Source organism: Cicer arietinum, chromosome 5, assembly GCF_000331145.2.
Source record: "Cicer arietinum cultivar CDC Frontier isolate Library 1 chromosome 5, Cicar.CDCFrontier_v2.0, whole genome shotgun sequence".
NCBI lineage: Eukaryota > Viridiplantae > Streptophyta > Magnoliopsida > Fabales > Fabaceae > Cicer > Cicer arietinum.
In genome coordinates this window covers 47,130,260-47,144,706 of record NC_021164.2, presented here as the reverse complement: position 1 = coordinate 47,144,706, position 14,447 = coordinate 47,130,260, and the positions used below count along the sequence as shown (strand labels likewise).

The 14,447-nt window shown below is 30.2% G+C and overlaps 1 protein-coding gene across 4 annotated transcripts; it reads left to right on the top strand.

The window, feature by feature from the left end:
• The first annotated feature begins 3,233 nt into the window (after nucleotides 1–3,233).
• On the top strand, nucleotides 3,234–14,337 carry LOC105852053 (uncharacterized). 4 transcript variants are annotated; one of them, XM_073368335.1, is made up of 10 exons: nucleotides 3,234–3,588; nucleotides 12,026–12,163; nucleotides 12,237–12,395; nucleotides 12,483–12,503; nucleotides 12,784–12,876; nucleotides 12,971–13,414; nucleotides 13,483–13,758; nucleotides 13,834–13,902; nucleotides 13,978–14,040; nucleotides 14,123–14,337. In XM_073368335.1, the coding sequence occupies exons 3-6, from the start codon at nucleotides 12,282–12,284 to the stop codon at nucleotides 13,097–13,099; spliced, it is 357 nt and encodes a 118-aa protein (XP_073224436.1). In that variant the 5' UTR covers nucleotides 3,234–3,588; nucleotides 12,026–12,163; nucleotides 12,237–12,281; the 3' UTR covers nucleotides 13,100–13,414; nucleotides 13,483–13,758; nucleotides 13,834–13,902; nucleotides 13,978–14,040; nucleotides 14,123–14,337. The 4 variants fall into 4 exon arrangements, with proteins under 4 accessions (XP_073224436.1, XP_073224437.1, XP_073224435.1 ...); XM_073368336.1 differs by having other exon boundaries at nucleotides 12,971–13,378; nucleotides 13,483–13,902; XM_073368334.1 differs by having other exon boundaries at nucleotides 13,483–13,902.
• The last annotated feature ends 110 nt before the right edge of the window (nucleotides 14,338–14,447 follow it).

Here is a 14,447-nt window from a genome sequence, read left to right as displayed (position 1 = left end):
TGTTAGTGGATAATCAAATTAGTTTTTTTTGTTATATAGAGCCTTAGTGTCCACACCTACACGATCAAATTAGTTTTTTTTGTTAGCAGTAGAGTCCACACATACACGATTTGCCTCTTCAAATTTAGAGTCCACACATACACGATTTGCCTCTTCAAATTTTAATATCCAAACGTTCTCACCATCAAAGCTATTATTCAATTCGACTTCTACACACCTTAACCAAATTATTCTATATTTGCGATTATCATCTTCTCAATTTGATTCTCTCTTATACATACTAGAAACCATATTGCAGTCGAGAGTTGTCATCCTCCTTCCATGACATTTCTTAGCCTCTTATTAGTGGAATCAAAATTGAGTGTTTCTATCTCGTTTACTTTTTTGAGTTCTTTCTCAAAAAACCACCACGGTCCACAAAATCTTGGCTACTAACATATAATCAACAGTGCGATACGATTATGGCCTCAACTCTATCAATTGTGCTACCGTTTTTTCGAAAACAACCACTTTTCTCCCTTGGAGCAGATTGTTTTTGATATTTTCTAGTCATCATAGTCATTATTTGGGAAAACAGACATCGCTTTTAAATTTTTTTGTCGATATCTTCAAAAACTACTACTCATTCGCGTATTTTAACAAAGTTTGTCGATGCTCCGGCTCTTCAGTGAGTCTTTTCGATTTTACATCTTTTAACTCCGATAAATTTAGTAACTTATAATTTATATATATAACTAATTACAAACTATGTTTGTTAAATTTTTGGGTTTAATATTTGTATTTTATTTGGCAAACTTTGCTTTATCTCAAAAGTTCTAGTCCGATTAATAAAATAAATTCATCTTATTTAATTAATACAATTGTTCTATATATTTATATCTCTATTTTGGATAAATAGATATGATTGAATACTATTTATTAAAAATCAAATCTTGTTAAAAATAAAAAATAAAAAAATATTTTTCAATTAAATTCAAAATTTAGGTTTATATTTTTAAATTAACTATGCTTCAGTTTTATAATCATGGGTTTTATTTATTTGTTAAAGGTTAATTCTATTTTAATCATAATACACTTATCCATCTTATTTATGCTTAATTTAATTATTCTATTTAATTAATTAATATGTTAGTACTCTATTTTTAAATTTGAAAACATAAAATTATGTTTTAAAGTTCTAACTCTTAGGTTATATTAATTTAAAAAAAAAAAAAACTAAAATGTTATAACTATTACTGATTTTAATCATATAATTTGATTTATATTATATTTTGTGATATAATATTATCTTTAGTTTGTGATATATTTTTAACAATTAATTTCTTTATTTTTCTAAGTGGATAATCATCCAACACTTCAAAAAATGTGAACATTGCTGAAAGAGTCTAAAAACACTTATTTTATAGTCACATTAGAACTTTTAGCACTCTATTTGAATGTGGTTTATGTTTTGGTTATGTTAAACAAATCTAAATTCATTTGTGTTATGTTAGATAATATCTGTAATTTTAGGATAATTTGTGTGTTATTTTGAAAATTTTGAATTGAGTTTGTGTTAATTGAAAAATCCAAACTTAGTTTGTGTATAAAGCGTAAACCATAATATTTTTTAAATGAACATTCAAATTGATACATACTTAATGCATAAGTAGTATACCGTATTATTTTTATAAATTAGCATAGCAAAAAAAAAAAAAATCAAATTGAAAGAGTTGCGAAAAAATTAAAAATATAATGAGTAAAAAAAATATTATAAAAAATATGTGGGTTACCCGCCCAGCCCGCAATCTGTCTGTACTCGGTGGTATTTTATCAGCCCATATTAAAATATGGCTTTTTGGTCGGATCCGAAGAAGCCCGTAACCCGTTAGGACGAGACCTATATAGATCGGGTAATCTGTTTTGACAACTCTAGTGTTATTGTCTTTCAATTTCCAAATAAACATAACCAATATATGATACATAGAAAAATTGTGACAAGTAATAATGGAGGATCAATGAGTGTCGATTAACTAATATTGATTGTATTTTAATTTGTAACATATGACACATAAAAATTTATAAATAACATTAGATGCTAAATAGTAAAATGTGTGTTAAAGTAAATTGGAAAACTATACCAAAATATAGATTTTTATAGCACATTTTAACTAAAAGTGTTGTTGTATTATATTTTAAAAATACAAAGAGGCTACGACATCGCTTTTTTGAAAAACACTGTCACAGGTACATAGTTATATATAACAAAGACTTTGACAATGTTTTTTTTTATAAAACCGTTGTCATATGATCAAAATATTTACAATGCTCTTTCTATAAGCGTTGTTATAGGATCATATAACACTTTCATAGAATCTTTTTAAAACTCTTTTAAAAAAAGTGCAACCATAGAATCTTATGAAAGCACTTTTGAAAAAAGCAGAATCATATGATTAATATGTGACTTTGAAAAATAAAATTAAAACTATTCTTTCATTAAAAAAATCATTCACTTTAATACCTATTAATTTCCTTTAATGTATAATATGCATAGATATTAATCTCTCTTTCTTTTTATTTTTATTTTTTATTCTCACGTACAACTTTTATTTTTTTCATAAAAAATCTACTTTTTTTTTTATATTTCTTTTACAATTTAGTTTGTTTTACAATAAAATATATAATATCTATAATTATAATAAATTTGAAACTTTTTTTAATTTGGTATAGTCTATTTTAAATTACTACATTTATAATCTTAACACCTTTTTTTTCAAGTAATACAATGTTTGGTTAGATAATCAAACTGATTCACAAATAATTATGCATCTACTTTTCTCAAATTCTAATCGTAATAGAAATATTTATAAATAAAAACATATTCAATATATAAATATTTATAAATTAAATGTGATTTAATAAAAATATGCACATTTAGTAAAAAGAAAAAGAGAGATACTTACAAAAAGAAAGAAAGAAATTTGAGCTTGAAACTAGGTTGAGAAAACAAAGGAGAAAGAAATTTTCGCTGTGCACTACCAGTATTTATAGGTAACTAATTTTAATTTTGAGATGGAAAAACAAATCCGTATAAAATAAAATAAAATAATAAAGAGAAAGAAAACTGATGTACAAAATATTTATAATATTTTTTTTATAAACGGTGTTATAGAGTCATATACCGTTTTCATAAAATCTTTTAAAGCGTTATTTATAAAAGCGTTGTCATAGTGTCATAGTCTTTTTAAGTGCTTTTTAAAAAAACGTTGTCATAATGTCTTTTTAAACTTTTAAGTAAACTGGTTTCTTCATTGCTAGTACATAAGACTGCGTTTCTTCGCTACTCTCCCTACGAACCCTCCTCTCTCTGCGAACCCTCCTCCCTGCGAATCCTCTGCTACGAACCCTCATCTCCCTGCGAAACTCATAATCCACATGTATCTCATCTTCGATGCAGCAACCCTTCTCTGTGAATCTCATATCTCATCTGCGAAACCCGTAATCGGCCCGTATCTCATTAGCGAAACAAGTAACCTGCGAAACACTCATTCTCTGTGCAACCAAGTCTGGAACACAAATTCGCCATTGCATCTCAACATCTCTGTCATTGTAAGTGTTGCTCTGTTAAGGTTTCATTTACAAATTTTTAGGTTCTGTTTAAACATTTGGTGCCTTGCTAGTTATTGCTAGTGTTCTTGATTTTTAGGGTTCTGTTTCAACATTTGGATTTTTATTGCTAGTGTTCTTGATTTATAGGATTATGTTTCAAATTTTTAGGGTTCTGTTTCAGTTTTGCACTGTCATTTTAAATTACAAAAACATGGATAATTGGTATTGGTTCAGAAGATAATTGGATTGTTTTTGTTCTTGATACTTCAAATGGTGCCAATTTTATTTCCAAAATTGGATTGGTTTACTGCTCAATGCTCTTGTTAGTTGGTAACTTTTTCTATTTTGAGCAAGATGTTGTTAACTATATATAATGAAGGCAGTTTTTTTGTGAAACATAGAGGAATTGTAGTACATGACTGCATTTGTTGCTTCAATATTGTTAAGTGCATGTAAAAAAAATTTTTTTTTTCCATCTAAGGTTGTTATCTTATTGTTATGATAATCATAAAAAGAGTCTCTTTTATTTAAAGCTTTTAAGTTTTCCAAATCAAAACATGAGGCAATAAAGCTTTAATTTTATTCTCATATATAAAAAGATTCTCTTATTGTTTAAAGCTTTAATTTCAAAATGAAAATCAAATTCACCCAATGACGTATCAAACTGTTGTTTTTTTTTTTTTTTTTGTCAATCGATCTGAGTCGATTTAACTCATTTGGTTGGTTTATCCAATCCATAAACATCCCTTAGTGGATGTGACCAAGACCAAGGAATTAAATGACTTTGTTAGAGTGCAAGATGATGGTTTTGAAGGAAGAAGGGAGAAATTAGAATATGTTGTAGCTGAATATCTGGGCACACACTCTTCATGCTTTTCCTTGCTTTTGCATGTTTCCTCTTCATGCTTTCATTAGCATCATGTTTTGAGCCATAAAAAATATGTCAATTTCTAGATAAGTGGTTTAGTGTATTATTTATCTTTTTATGTTTTCTTATGAGCTTATTTTTGGTAGCATAATAAATAAAACACACTTAAATGTCACCTACAACAACCCTTATTAGAAAAACGCTGTAAAATGAGACACTTACAACATCGTTTTTATACAAAAAAAAAAAATGTTTTCTATCTACGACAACACTTTTTTATTTAAAAAAAATGCCGTTAAATATCACCTATGACAGCATATTTTATTTTATTTTTTTAAAAGCGTCGTTGTATTTTTAACAATTTTATATACTATAGCGTTTAAAAACACTGGTAAATGCATAAAAAAATGTTATTAAAGCCTATTTTTGGTGTAGTGGAAGTAGAATAGTAAGTAGGATGAAAGAGAGAGGATGCAATAGTACTTTTAGATGTGTCAGGTGAAATTTTTTTTGAGGTGACAAAATTTTTATAAAATAGTACAATATTTTGAAAATGAGGTTGTTGTATAAATAATAAGAGATTAAATCATTATACTAACTTTTTATTTATAATTAATTAATTTATAATTTTTTTTACGAAAACATGTTAGCACACCACACCACCAATATTAATTAATAAATATAAAACAAAATAAGACATCATTAATTTTAATTGTAAAAATAGAAATATGGTTGAACAATATATATTGTTTTTATATGAATATATGAATTTATGATTTTTTAAATAAATTATATAATAATTTTTTTAAATAAACAACTGTTAGATGTTATTTTAGTTTTTAGGATTTGAATTCTAGAATCTAGATAATTTTAAGACATCCGCGCGTGAATTTATAGATATTTTTAAATTTTTTAATGTCCTCAATTGGTCTATCTTTTAGTGTTCCTTATCTTTTACAGCTTAACATTCAATAAACTTTAATGTTTTGTATAAATTTATTGATATTTTTTATTTATGTTAGTATAAATACTTTATTTGCTAATGAACATGTTTCCATTACAAATAACATATTTTATTTATTTATAATGATAATGAAGCATCATTTTAATTCGTTTTGATTATATAAAAAATTCATTTTTTCTTTATTGCACTGTAACATATTTACTCTATCTGCAATCCCTTTCTTTCTTTCTATTTTCATCTCAAGTTTCTGGCTTCTCTCTTTCTATTTCTAGTTTTTCTTTTCTCAAGTTTCAGACTTGAAGAATGCAAACAAAAATTTATGATAAGCATAACCCCTTTTACTCTCAAAGACCAATATCATCTCCCCTTTCTCTAATTAAATTTTGTGTGTGATTCTTCCTCAACGTTGTTAGTGATAGAATTTTGTTGGAATTAGGGATGCAATGACTCCAATTTTTTTATAACCTGTGGAAAAAAAAATATATAAAAAGAAGCTAAAAAAAAATACACAATATATTTCAAATCTCCTTTGTATCATACATGCAACAAAATTAGAGACATCACAAACCAAAAACAAAATTAACTATATTTGTATTTTGCAATATGTTTGGATACTTTTCTTTCATCTATTTATTTTGGACCTGGTTATTTTAGATATATTTATTTTGGATCTATTTATTTTAACAAACTCGTTTTTTTTTGTCATTTTTTTTCGTTTGGTTCTCTTTTTAGTTATTTTGTCTTTCCTCTATTTATTATGGTATTGGTTATTTTGGAGATGTTCAAGTTGATTGAGACAAAGCCACCGAACCAGAGCTCTTTTTGCGCTAAAGTTTTTTTTTCTTTCTCATATCTGAAAAAAATTGGCAGAAAAAATAATTTATTTATTTTACAAGTTTTTTAGCCACATTTTTATCATTTTATATATATATATATATATATATATTTTTTTTTTTGTTACAGAAAAAAAATACAATGAAGAGGAATGTTTTTAATTAAATACTTTTTTATTCCTTTTATGTTTCCTTATGCCACACTTTTAAAAAAAAAATAACATATATATTTAAATTCTAACCAATAAATATTAATATTATTAAGTTTTGAAGTTTCTTGAAAATAAAAACAGTTGCAAACTCCTGAATCATTGAAAATAAATGTTGAACTAAACGGCCAGTTTGATTTTCGTTTAGATTAGTATGAATACACTAACTACTTGTCAAAAATAAGATGATACACTGTATAAATTAATGTCTCTAACACTATGCCAAAAATAGGATTTTATAGCGCGCCTTTTACGGCGCTTACTAAATACAAGTGCTGTTGTAAATATATTTTAAAAATAACGGAGCATATAACAACGCTTTTTTGACAAGCGTTGTTGTAGGGTCATATAGCGTTTGCGCATAATTTTTACAAGGCTTTTACAGCGCTTTTACACAAGCGCTGTATAATGAAGTGCCCTCACATAATGTTTTACAGCGCTTTTTGGACAAGCGCTGTAAAAGACTTGCACTTTCAAATAATTAAATGACCTATTACAACGCTTTTTTTACAAGCGCTGTAAAAGACATGCGCTTTCAAGTAAATAAATGACCTATTAGAGCACTTTTGTTACAAAGTCACATAATTGAAGGACCTATTTGAGCACTTATTCTACAAATGGGCTGTAAAATCATTCACTCATTCACTTTAAATAAAAATCATTTACTTTAAATAAATAAAAACAAATTTAAAACAAATTTAAAACAAATTTACGAACCCTCATCTCCTCTACGTACTATGCAGCCATCTACTACTCCTCCTTTAAAAAAAATTGGATACGTTGTCTCAGGTATTTATTAATTTGTTGCTGTCACGAAAACTAATAAATTGTTACATAATAAATCATATAAAATCTTTTCTTTTTTGAAATTTGTTGATCTGTTCTGTTTTGAAATCTTTTCTGTTGTGAAATTGTTACATAATGGTTGATGTTATCAGTAGCTTAGTATTTTTGTAACTGCATTTATATAGGTCATATAATATGGACCGGAAATGGATGTCTGCCAATCGATTGTCAAAAGAGTATGAAAATGGAGTGAAGGAGTTTGTTGAGTTTGCAGTGAAGAATGCAAAAGATCCAAATAGAGTTGTTTGTCCTTATTTAAAATGTTGTTTTGGAAAATGCGTTAGAGAAGATGAATTGTAAGGACATTTAGTATGGAATGGAATTGATCAAAGCTATACACGTTGGATAAGACATGGTGAGAACAAAAAAAGGAAACATTAATTTTGAGAATGGTTCGACATATGCTTCAACTGACTTCGATACAGATACATATGAGCCGGACCGAGTTAAGGAGATTGAAAAAGCAGTTGAAGAAGATCTTCAGGATTGTCCTAAAATGTTTGAGAGTTTGTTGAGTGATACAGAGAAACCATTATATAATGGTTGTACTAAATTCACAAGACTGTCGGCAATATTAAAGTTGTACAACTTAAAAGCGAGTAATGGATGGTCTGATAAAAGCTTCACAGAATTATCAAAACCGAGTTGATGAGATTGCAAAAGCAGTTGAAGAAGATCTTCGAGATTGTCCTAAAATGTTTGAAAGTTTGTTGAGTGATGCAGAGAAAGAATTATATAATGGTTGTACTAAATTCACAAGACTGTCAGCGATATTAAAGTTGTACAACTTAAAAGCGAGTAATGGATGGTCTGATAAAAGCTTTACGGAATTATTAACACTCATAAAAGATATGTTGCCAGATGATAATGAACTTCCCAGTCGGACCTATGAGGCTAAACGGATTTTGTGTTCTATTGGAATGAGTTACGAAAGGATTCATGTGTGTCCTAACGATTGCATTTTATTTCGAAACGAATATGAACTACTTAAGGCGTGTCCGAAATGCAATGTCTCTCGATATAAGAAGAAAGAATCTACTCCAGCAAAAGTTGTGTGGTATTTTCCTATAATACCAAGATTTAGGCGCATGTATCGCAGTGAAGAAGATTCAAAACACTTGACATGGCATGCAGATGAAAGAATTAGAGATGGAATGTTTCGACACCCTGCAGATTCCCCACAATGGGCAAAAATTGATCACGAGTATCATGAATTCGGGATAGAGTCAAGAAATCTAAGACTTGCACTTTCTATTGATGGAATGAATCCACATGGTCTTCAAAGCATCTCACACAACACATGGCCTGTGATTTTGTTGATTTATAACCTACCTCCATGGTTATGTATAAAGCGTAAGTTTATGATGTTGTCTTTGTTAATTTCTGGACCCAAACAATCGGGGAATGATATCGACGTATACTTGATTTCTTTAATTGAAGATTTAAAAATTATGTGGGAGACAGGTGTGGAAGTTTATGATGGGTATAGGAAAGAATGTTTCAATTTGAGGGCTATGTTATTCGGCACAATTAATGATTTTCCTGCATATGGTAATTTATCAGGATATAGCATTAAAGGCCAGTGTGCATGTCCTATATGTGAAGAGAGTATAGATTGGATACGGTTGAAACATTGTAAGAAGAATGTATTTCTTGGGCATCGTAGATTTTTATCTTATAGTCATCAGTATCGTGGGTGGAGAAATGCATTCAATGGAAAATCAGAGGAAGGTAAAGCTCCTTTAGCACCGACAGGATATAAAATACTTGAAAAAGTACAAGGTTTGACCAATAAATTTGGCAAACCTTTTGTGGGAGAGCTGGTCAAAATTGGGTGGAAGAAAAAGTCAATTTTCTTTGAATTGCCATATTGGAAGTCATTGTATATAAGACATTTCCTCGATGTGATGCATATTGAAAAAAATGTATTTGATAGTGTTATTGGTACGTTACTCAATGTTCCAGGAAAGTCTAAAGATGGCATCAACGCAAGATTGGACTTGGTCGATATGGGAATAAGAAATGAACTGGCTCCAGTAAAGAAAGGAAATCGCACATATCTACCTCCAGCCGCTCATACTCTATCTAGAAAGGAAAAAATTGTTTTATGTAAATTTCTACACGAAGTTAAAGTTCCAGAAGGATACTCTTCGAACATTAAAAATTTGGTTTGTATGAAAGACCTCAAGTTAAAAGGTTTGAAGAGCCATGATTGTCTTATTCTAATGGAGCATTTGCTACCAATAGGTATACGTTCCATTTTACCTGAAAAAGTTCGACGAGCCTTAACTAGATTACGTTTCTTCTTCAGGGAAATTTGTAGTAAAGTGATCGATCCTCAGAAATTACTGACATTGCAGATGGAAATTGTTGTTACTTTGTGTGAGCTTGAAATGTATTTCCCACCCTCGCTTTTTGATATAATGGTTCACCTTACTGTTCATCTGGCTAAGGAGATACAACTTTGTAGGCCAACTTATATGAGATGGATGTATCCGATGGAACGATATATGAAAATATTAAAAGGGTACGTAAAAAGTAGAAGTCGACCAGAAGGTTGTATTGCTGAACGGTACATTGTTGAAGAAGTTGCTGAATTTTGTACTGAATATCTGTCCAATGTTGAATCCATAGGGCTTCCCATGTCTCGTCATTCTAGAAGAATATCAGGAGAAAGGACAATTGGAAGGAGAATAATGACTATATCAAGGACAGAATGTGAGGAGGCACAATTGTATGTTCTACACAATGATGATGAGGTTCAACCGTATGTTACAATACACATGGATCAGTTATCTAGTTTGAACATGAATAGGAATCAAAATTGGATAACTCGATAGCACAATCGAAGTTTTATAACATGGTTAAATAATCACATAAAGTCAAAGTTTGATATAGACCCCAGATCAATTTCACAGAGGTTGAGGTAGCTAGAAAATGGTCTGAGTTTACATGTCTTTTCTTACACTGGTTATGTTATTAACGGCTACACATTTTATACCAAAGAACAAGATGATCAGACCACTATGCAAAATAGTGGAGTCACTCTCGTAGCTGAAGCGATGCATGTCTCAAGTGCAAAAGACAAAAACCCAATATATGCAAATCTATCATATTTTGGGGTTATCGAGCGCATATGGGAGTTAGACTACACAATGTTTCGTGTTCCCATATTTGATTGCAAGTGGGTCGATAATAATAATGGTGTTCGGATTGATGAGTTAGGGTTCTTGCTTGTTGATTTTAATATGGTGGGATACAAAGACAAGCCTTTTATTTTAGCGTCGCAAGCTCAACAAGTTTTTTATGTCACTGATCCTGCTGATGATAAATGGTCTGTTGTCCTATCGACCAATAAAGTAAGTGATGATAACAATAATGATGAAGATGTTGGTAATGATCTTTTATTTGCAACATCACAACAACCACATGAAATTGATTCAACTGATGATGGTTTATATCTTAGAGATGATCATGATGAGGGAATTTGGATTAATCCATCGTTTCGTATTGTAAATGGACAAACAAATGTGAATGTCACCAGGAAAAGAAGAAGGGCATCTTAATGTATATGTTTAATTGTTTTATATAAGCTATGCATGTAATCTGAACTGTTGTTTAATTGTTTTATATAAGCCATGTAATTTGAATTGAGTTCATGTAATTTATTTGTTTGAACATGTTTAATTGTTTTATATAAGCAACCATGTATTTGATTTTCTGCTTATATTTAGCTTGATCTTAGTGCTTTATACTAAGTTCATGTAATTTAATATAAACTAGTAATTTACATGAACTGAATTGAATATAAACTAGTCATTTACATGAATTGAAAAAAAAATAATCCAAATATAGGTAATTTACATGAACTAAAATTGAATATAAACTAAGGAGGTCACAAAGCTTTGTTTTATACCAAGTTAAAAGGTCCTTTAAAAAAACAGTCATATAACATAAGAAAACAAAGAGGTCTTTTACAACGCTTATAGAATAAGCGCTGTAAAAGAGCCATTGAAAAATAAAATAAGGAGGCCTTTTAGAGCGCTTATTTGAAAAAGCGCTGTAAAATGTCCTTTAAAAAAACAGTCATATAACATAAGAATACAAAGATGTCTTTTACTGCGCTTATAGAATAAGCGCTGTAAACGAGCCATTGAAAAATAAAATAAGGAGACCTTTTAGAGTGCTTATTTGAAAAAGCGCTGTAAAAGGCTTAGGTCTTTAAGAGCGCGTTTACAACAAGCGCTTTAAAAGGTTAGGTCTTTTAGAGCGTTTTTCCAACAAGCGTTGTCAAAGGCTTCTAAAAAAGCGCTGTAAGAGGGTTTTATATATAACAGTAAACTGTTTTAGTTTCCTCTTCATTACGTAAACTTCCCTATCATCTCTTCCATTACGAACCACATTTCCACGATAATCTCTCTCATTTTTAACCTTATTTCCATCCACGATCATCTCTACCATTACAAACCATCTCTTTTCATTGAAATATGTAACCCTCATTACGTATTTCTTCGAACCATACTTCAGTTTCTCCGAACCGTATTTCTGTGCATTTCTCCTACGAACCCTACGTATTTCGTCTCACTATTCAGGTATTGATGTTATTAATTTTTTGTTATCACTAAAATGCATGTTGAACTTATACTGATACGTACTTAGACTACTGAATGTTGAACTTGTTGAAGTTATACTAAACTGCATGTTGAACTTGTTGTAGATAAATGGATTCTAACAAGGCTTTGGATTTTCAAAATGAGGAAGTTGTCAACACCAAGACTTACGAAAATGAAGTCAAACGTGGTGCAACCATAATGCAAAAGGTCATAAAAGCAAGGAGTAGTGGGATAAATTTGAGGTATACTATAATTTGTTTGCTGTTTATTTTTTATCTTTTTTGAACGCATGTACTTACTATATGAGTTTATTAGGTTGGATGGAATGAAAGTGGTCAGCCAATCGACCCCAACAGCTCCATGTTTGTAAGTTACATTGGGGCTGTTGTTCGTCAAAATATCCCCATTACAATCGATGACTGGAGAGATAAGGCGTTGAAGGATGCCAAAGATATACTGTGGAATGATATACAGGTAACTTTTTTTATCCACTCTTTTGTCATTTATAATTTTTTTCCATTGAAATAATTTACTCAAACTATATCTTTATTTCGTTTGCAGACTGCTTTTGTTCTTGATGAGGTGAGAAAGAATTACATCTTGAGAGTTGCCGGTAAAATACACCGGGGTTTTAGATCTCACCTCTCAAATTTCTATCTAAAAGATAGTGAGGGAAATATGAATGCCGAAGCTCCAAGAATATATAAATATTATATATTAAATGAAGAATGGAGTGCATTTGTATCAAAACGTTCTGACCCCGCGTTTGTAGTAACTAATTAATTTATTAACATTTGTGTTTTATTATTCATATTCATAGCGTATTTTAAATTTTTACACGATTGTTATTTTTTTGTTATAGAATATAAGTAAGGAAAATCGCGAGAGGGCGAGAAATCCAACGCACCCATACAAAAAATCATGTATGGGATATGCACGTCTAGAGCAAAAACTTGTAAGTAATTAAACATCACTTTTATATAATGAAGGAATTTGTGTTATAAACTATAGTTTCTAACTAATATTTTGTTTATGATCTTAACGAATAGCGACAAGACACCCAATCCGATCAACCGTTGGATCGTCATATATTGTGGAAGGAAGCTCACGTAAATAAGGACGGAGTGGTTGATAACGAAAATGTTCAAAAAATAATAGAACTTTGTGTAAGTATATGATCACTTTAATATTTTTTAATATTGTATATTATCACTTTCAAAGAAAGTTGCAGGGACATTCTGGGTAAAGTGTTTAATGTTCGTGAATATTCCGGCCGCGTGAGGGGGAAAAGAGTTGGCGTAACTCCTAAAAGCTATTTTTCACAAGAGAAGCGCCAAAATCCATCCAATGAGGAAGTATTAGAGAAGCTCAAACTCCTATCAGAGTAAGCGGCACTCTTGGTGAAGACGAATAAAGACAAGCAACTCTTGGATCAGCTCCAAATGGAGAGTGAAAACGTGAGTTGCAATATTGGTCTCAAAACTCTTCCCGAGGTAATTAATTACTTACTTATGTAATTACTTATGTATTAACCATACTTATGTATAAACCATTGATTTAGGGTGTCACTTCATGCGTTCTATACTTATCCTCCCCTACTCATCGGAAGGTCGGAAAGGGAACATTGTGTAATACTTCGGGAGAAGGATTGCACAACACAGCGATACCTGCGGGCCATGTCAAAGTATCACCTGTCATTGCTTTGGAACCAAATGCACCGTTGCCTATACCGGACACCGATGCAGATATGAGGCTTTTGGGCGAAGCAGTTGGTAGTTACGTGGCATGGCCCATACATCTTGTTGCCCTTGATAAGATATGTTTAATTAATTGAAATGTATGTTTAATTGATATGTATATTTAATTGCTGATTTTTTTCCGCTGCTAACTTTAATTTCACATTTATATTTAGATTCTGAAAAAACATAAAGGGAATGATAAAAAGATTCCTAGAAATGAGTCAATTACATCGCCCGAAAAGGTTTGTCACATTTATTCCCTAAGGTTTGTCATTTTTTCAGATTCAATAAACTAACATTTAACCTCATTTTTTCAGATTCAATAAACTAACATTTAAGCATAAGGAGATGAGTGTTACTGTCATCAGCTTGTACATAAGGTAAAAAACTACTTTTAATTACATTTATTGGTAATTAATTAAATTTATTGATAATTAATCTAAGTTGAAATTTTCATTGAAGGTTTTTGTATGAGAAGTTGGTGTGCTTGCGCAGATTGTCAAATAGATATTCATTCTTGTCTCCGCATAAGCTTTCGATGTGTAAACTGGATCTAGTGAATGTAAAAAAATACATTGTAGATATGTTATTAGGAAATATAGAGAATGATAAGTTGTTCTTTGCACCATATAATTCAGGGTACGTAATTATATATTATTTATTTATATCTTTTTTAATTTATGAGATCTTATATTTATTAGTTGTGTAAACAAAATTGCCAACTAAATTTTTGTTGTTGTAAGGCACATTGGGTGCTATTTGCAATCAATGCGACCTCTGAAGTTGT

What these genes read in the sequence shown, in the direction of transcription:
- LOC105852053 (XM_073368336.1), top strand. Translation starts at nt 12,282, where the DNA reads ATGTTTGTAAGTTACATTGGGGCTGTTGTTCGTCAAAATATCCCCATT. An exon ending in TACTGTGGAATGATATACAG is followed by an intron (nt 12,396 to 12,482) that starts GTAACTTTTTTT and finishes TTTCGTTTGCAG; the next exon opens with ACTGCTTTTGTTCTTGATGA. An exon ending in CTGCTTTTGTTCTTGATGAG is followed by an intron (nt 12,504 to 12,783) that starts GTGAGAAAGAAT and finishes TTTTTGTTATAG; the next exon opens with AATATAAGTAAGGAAAATCG.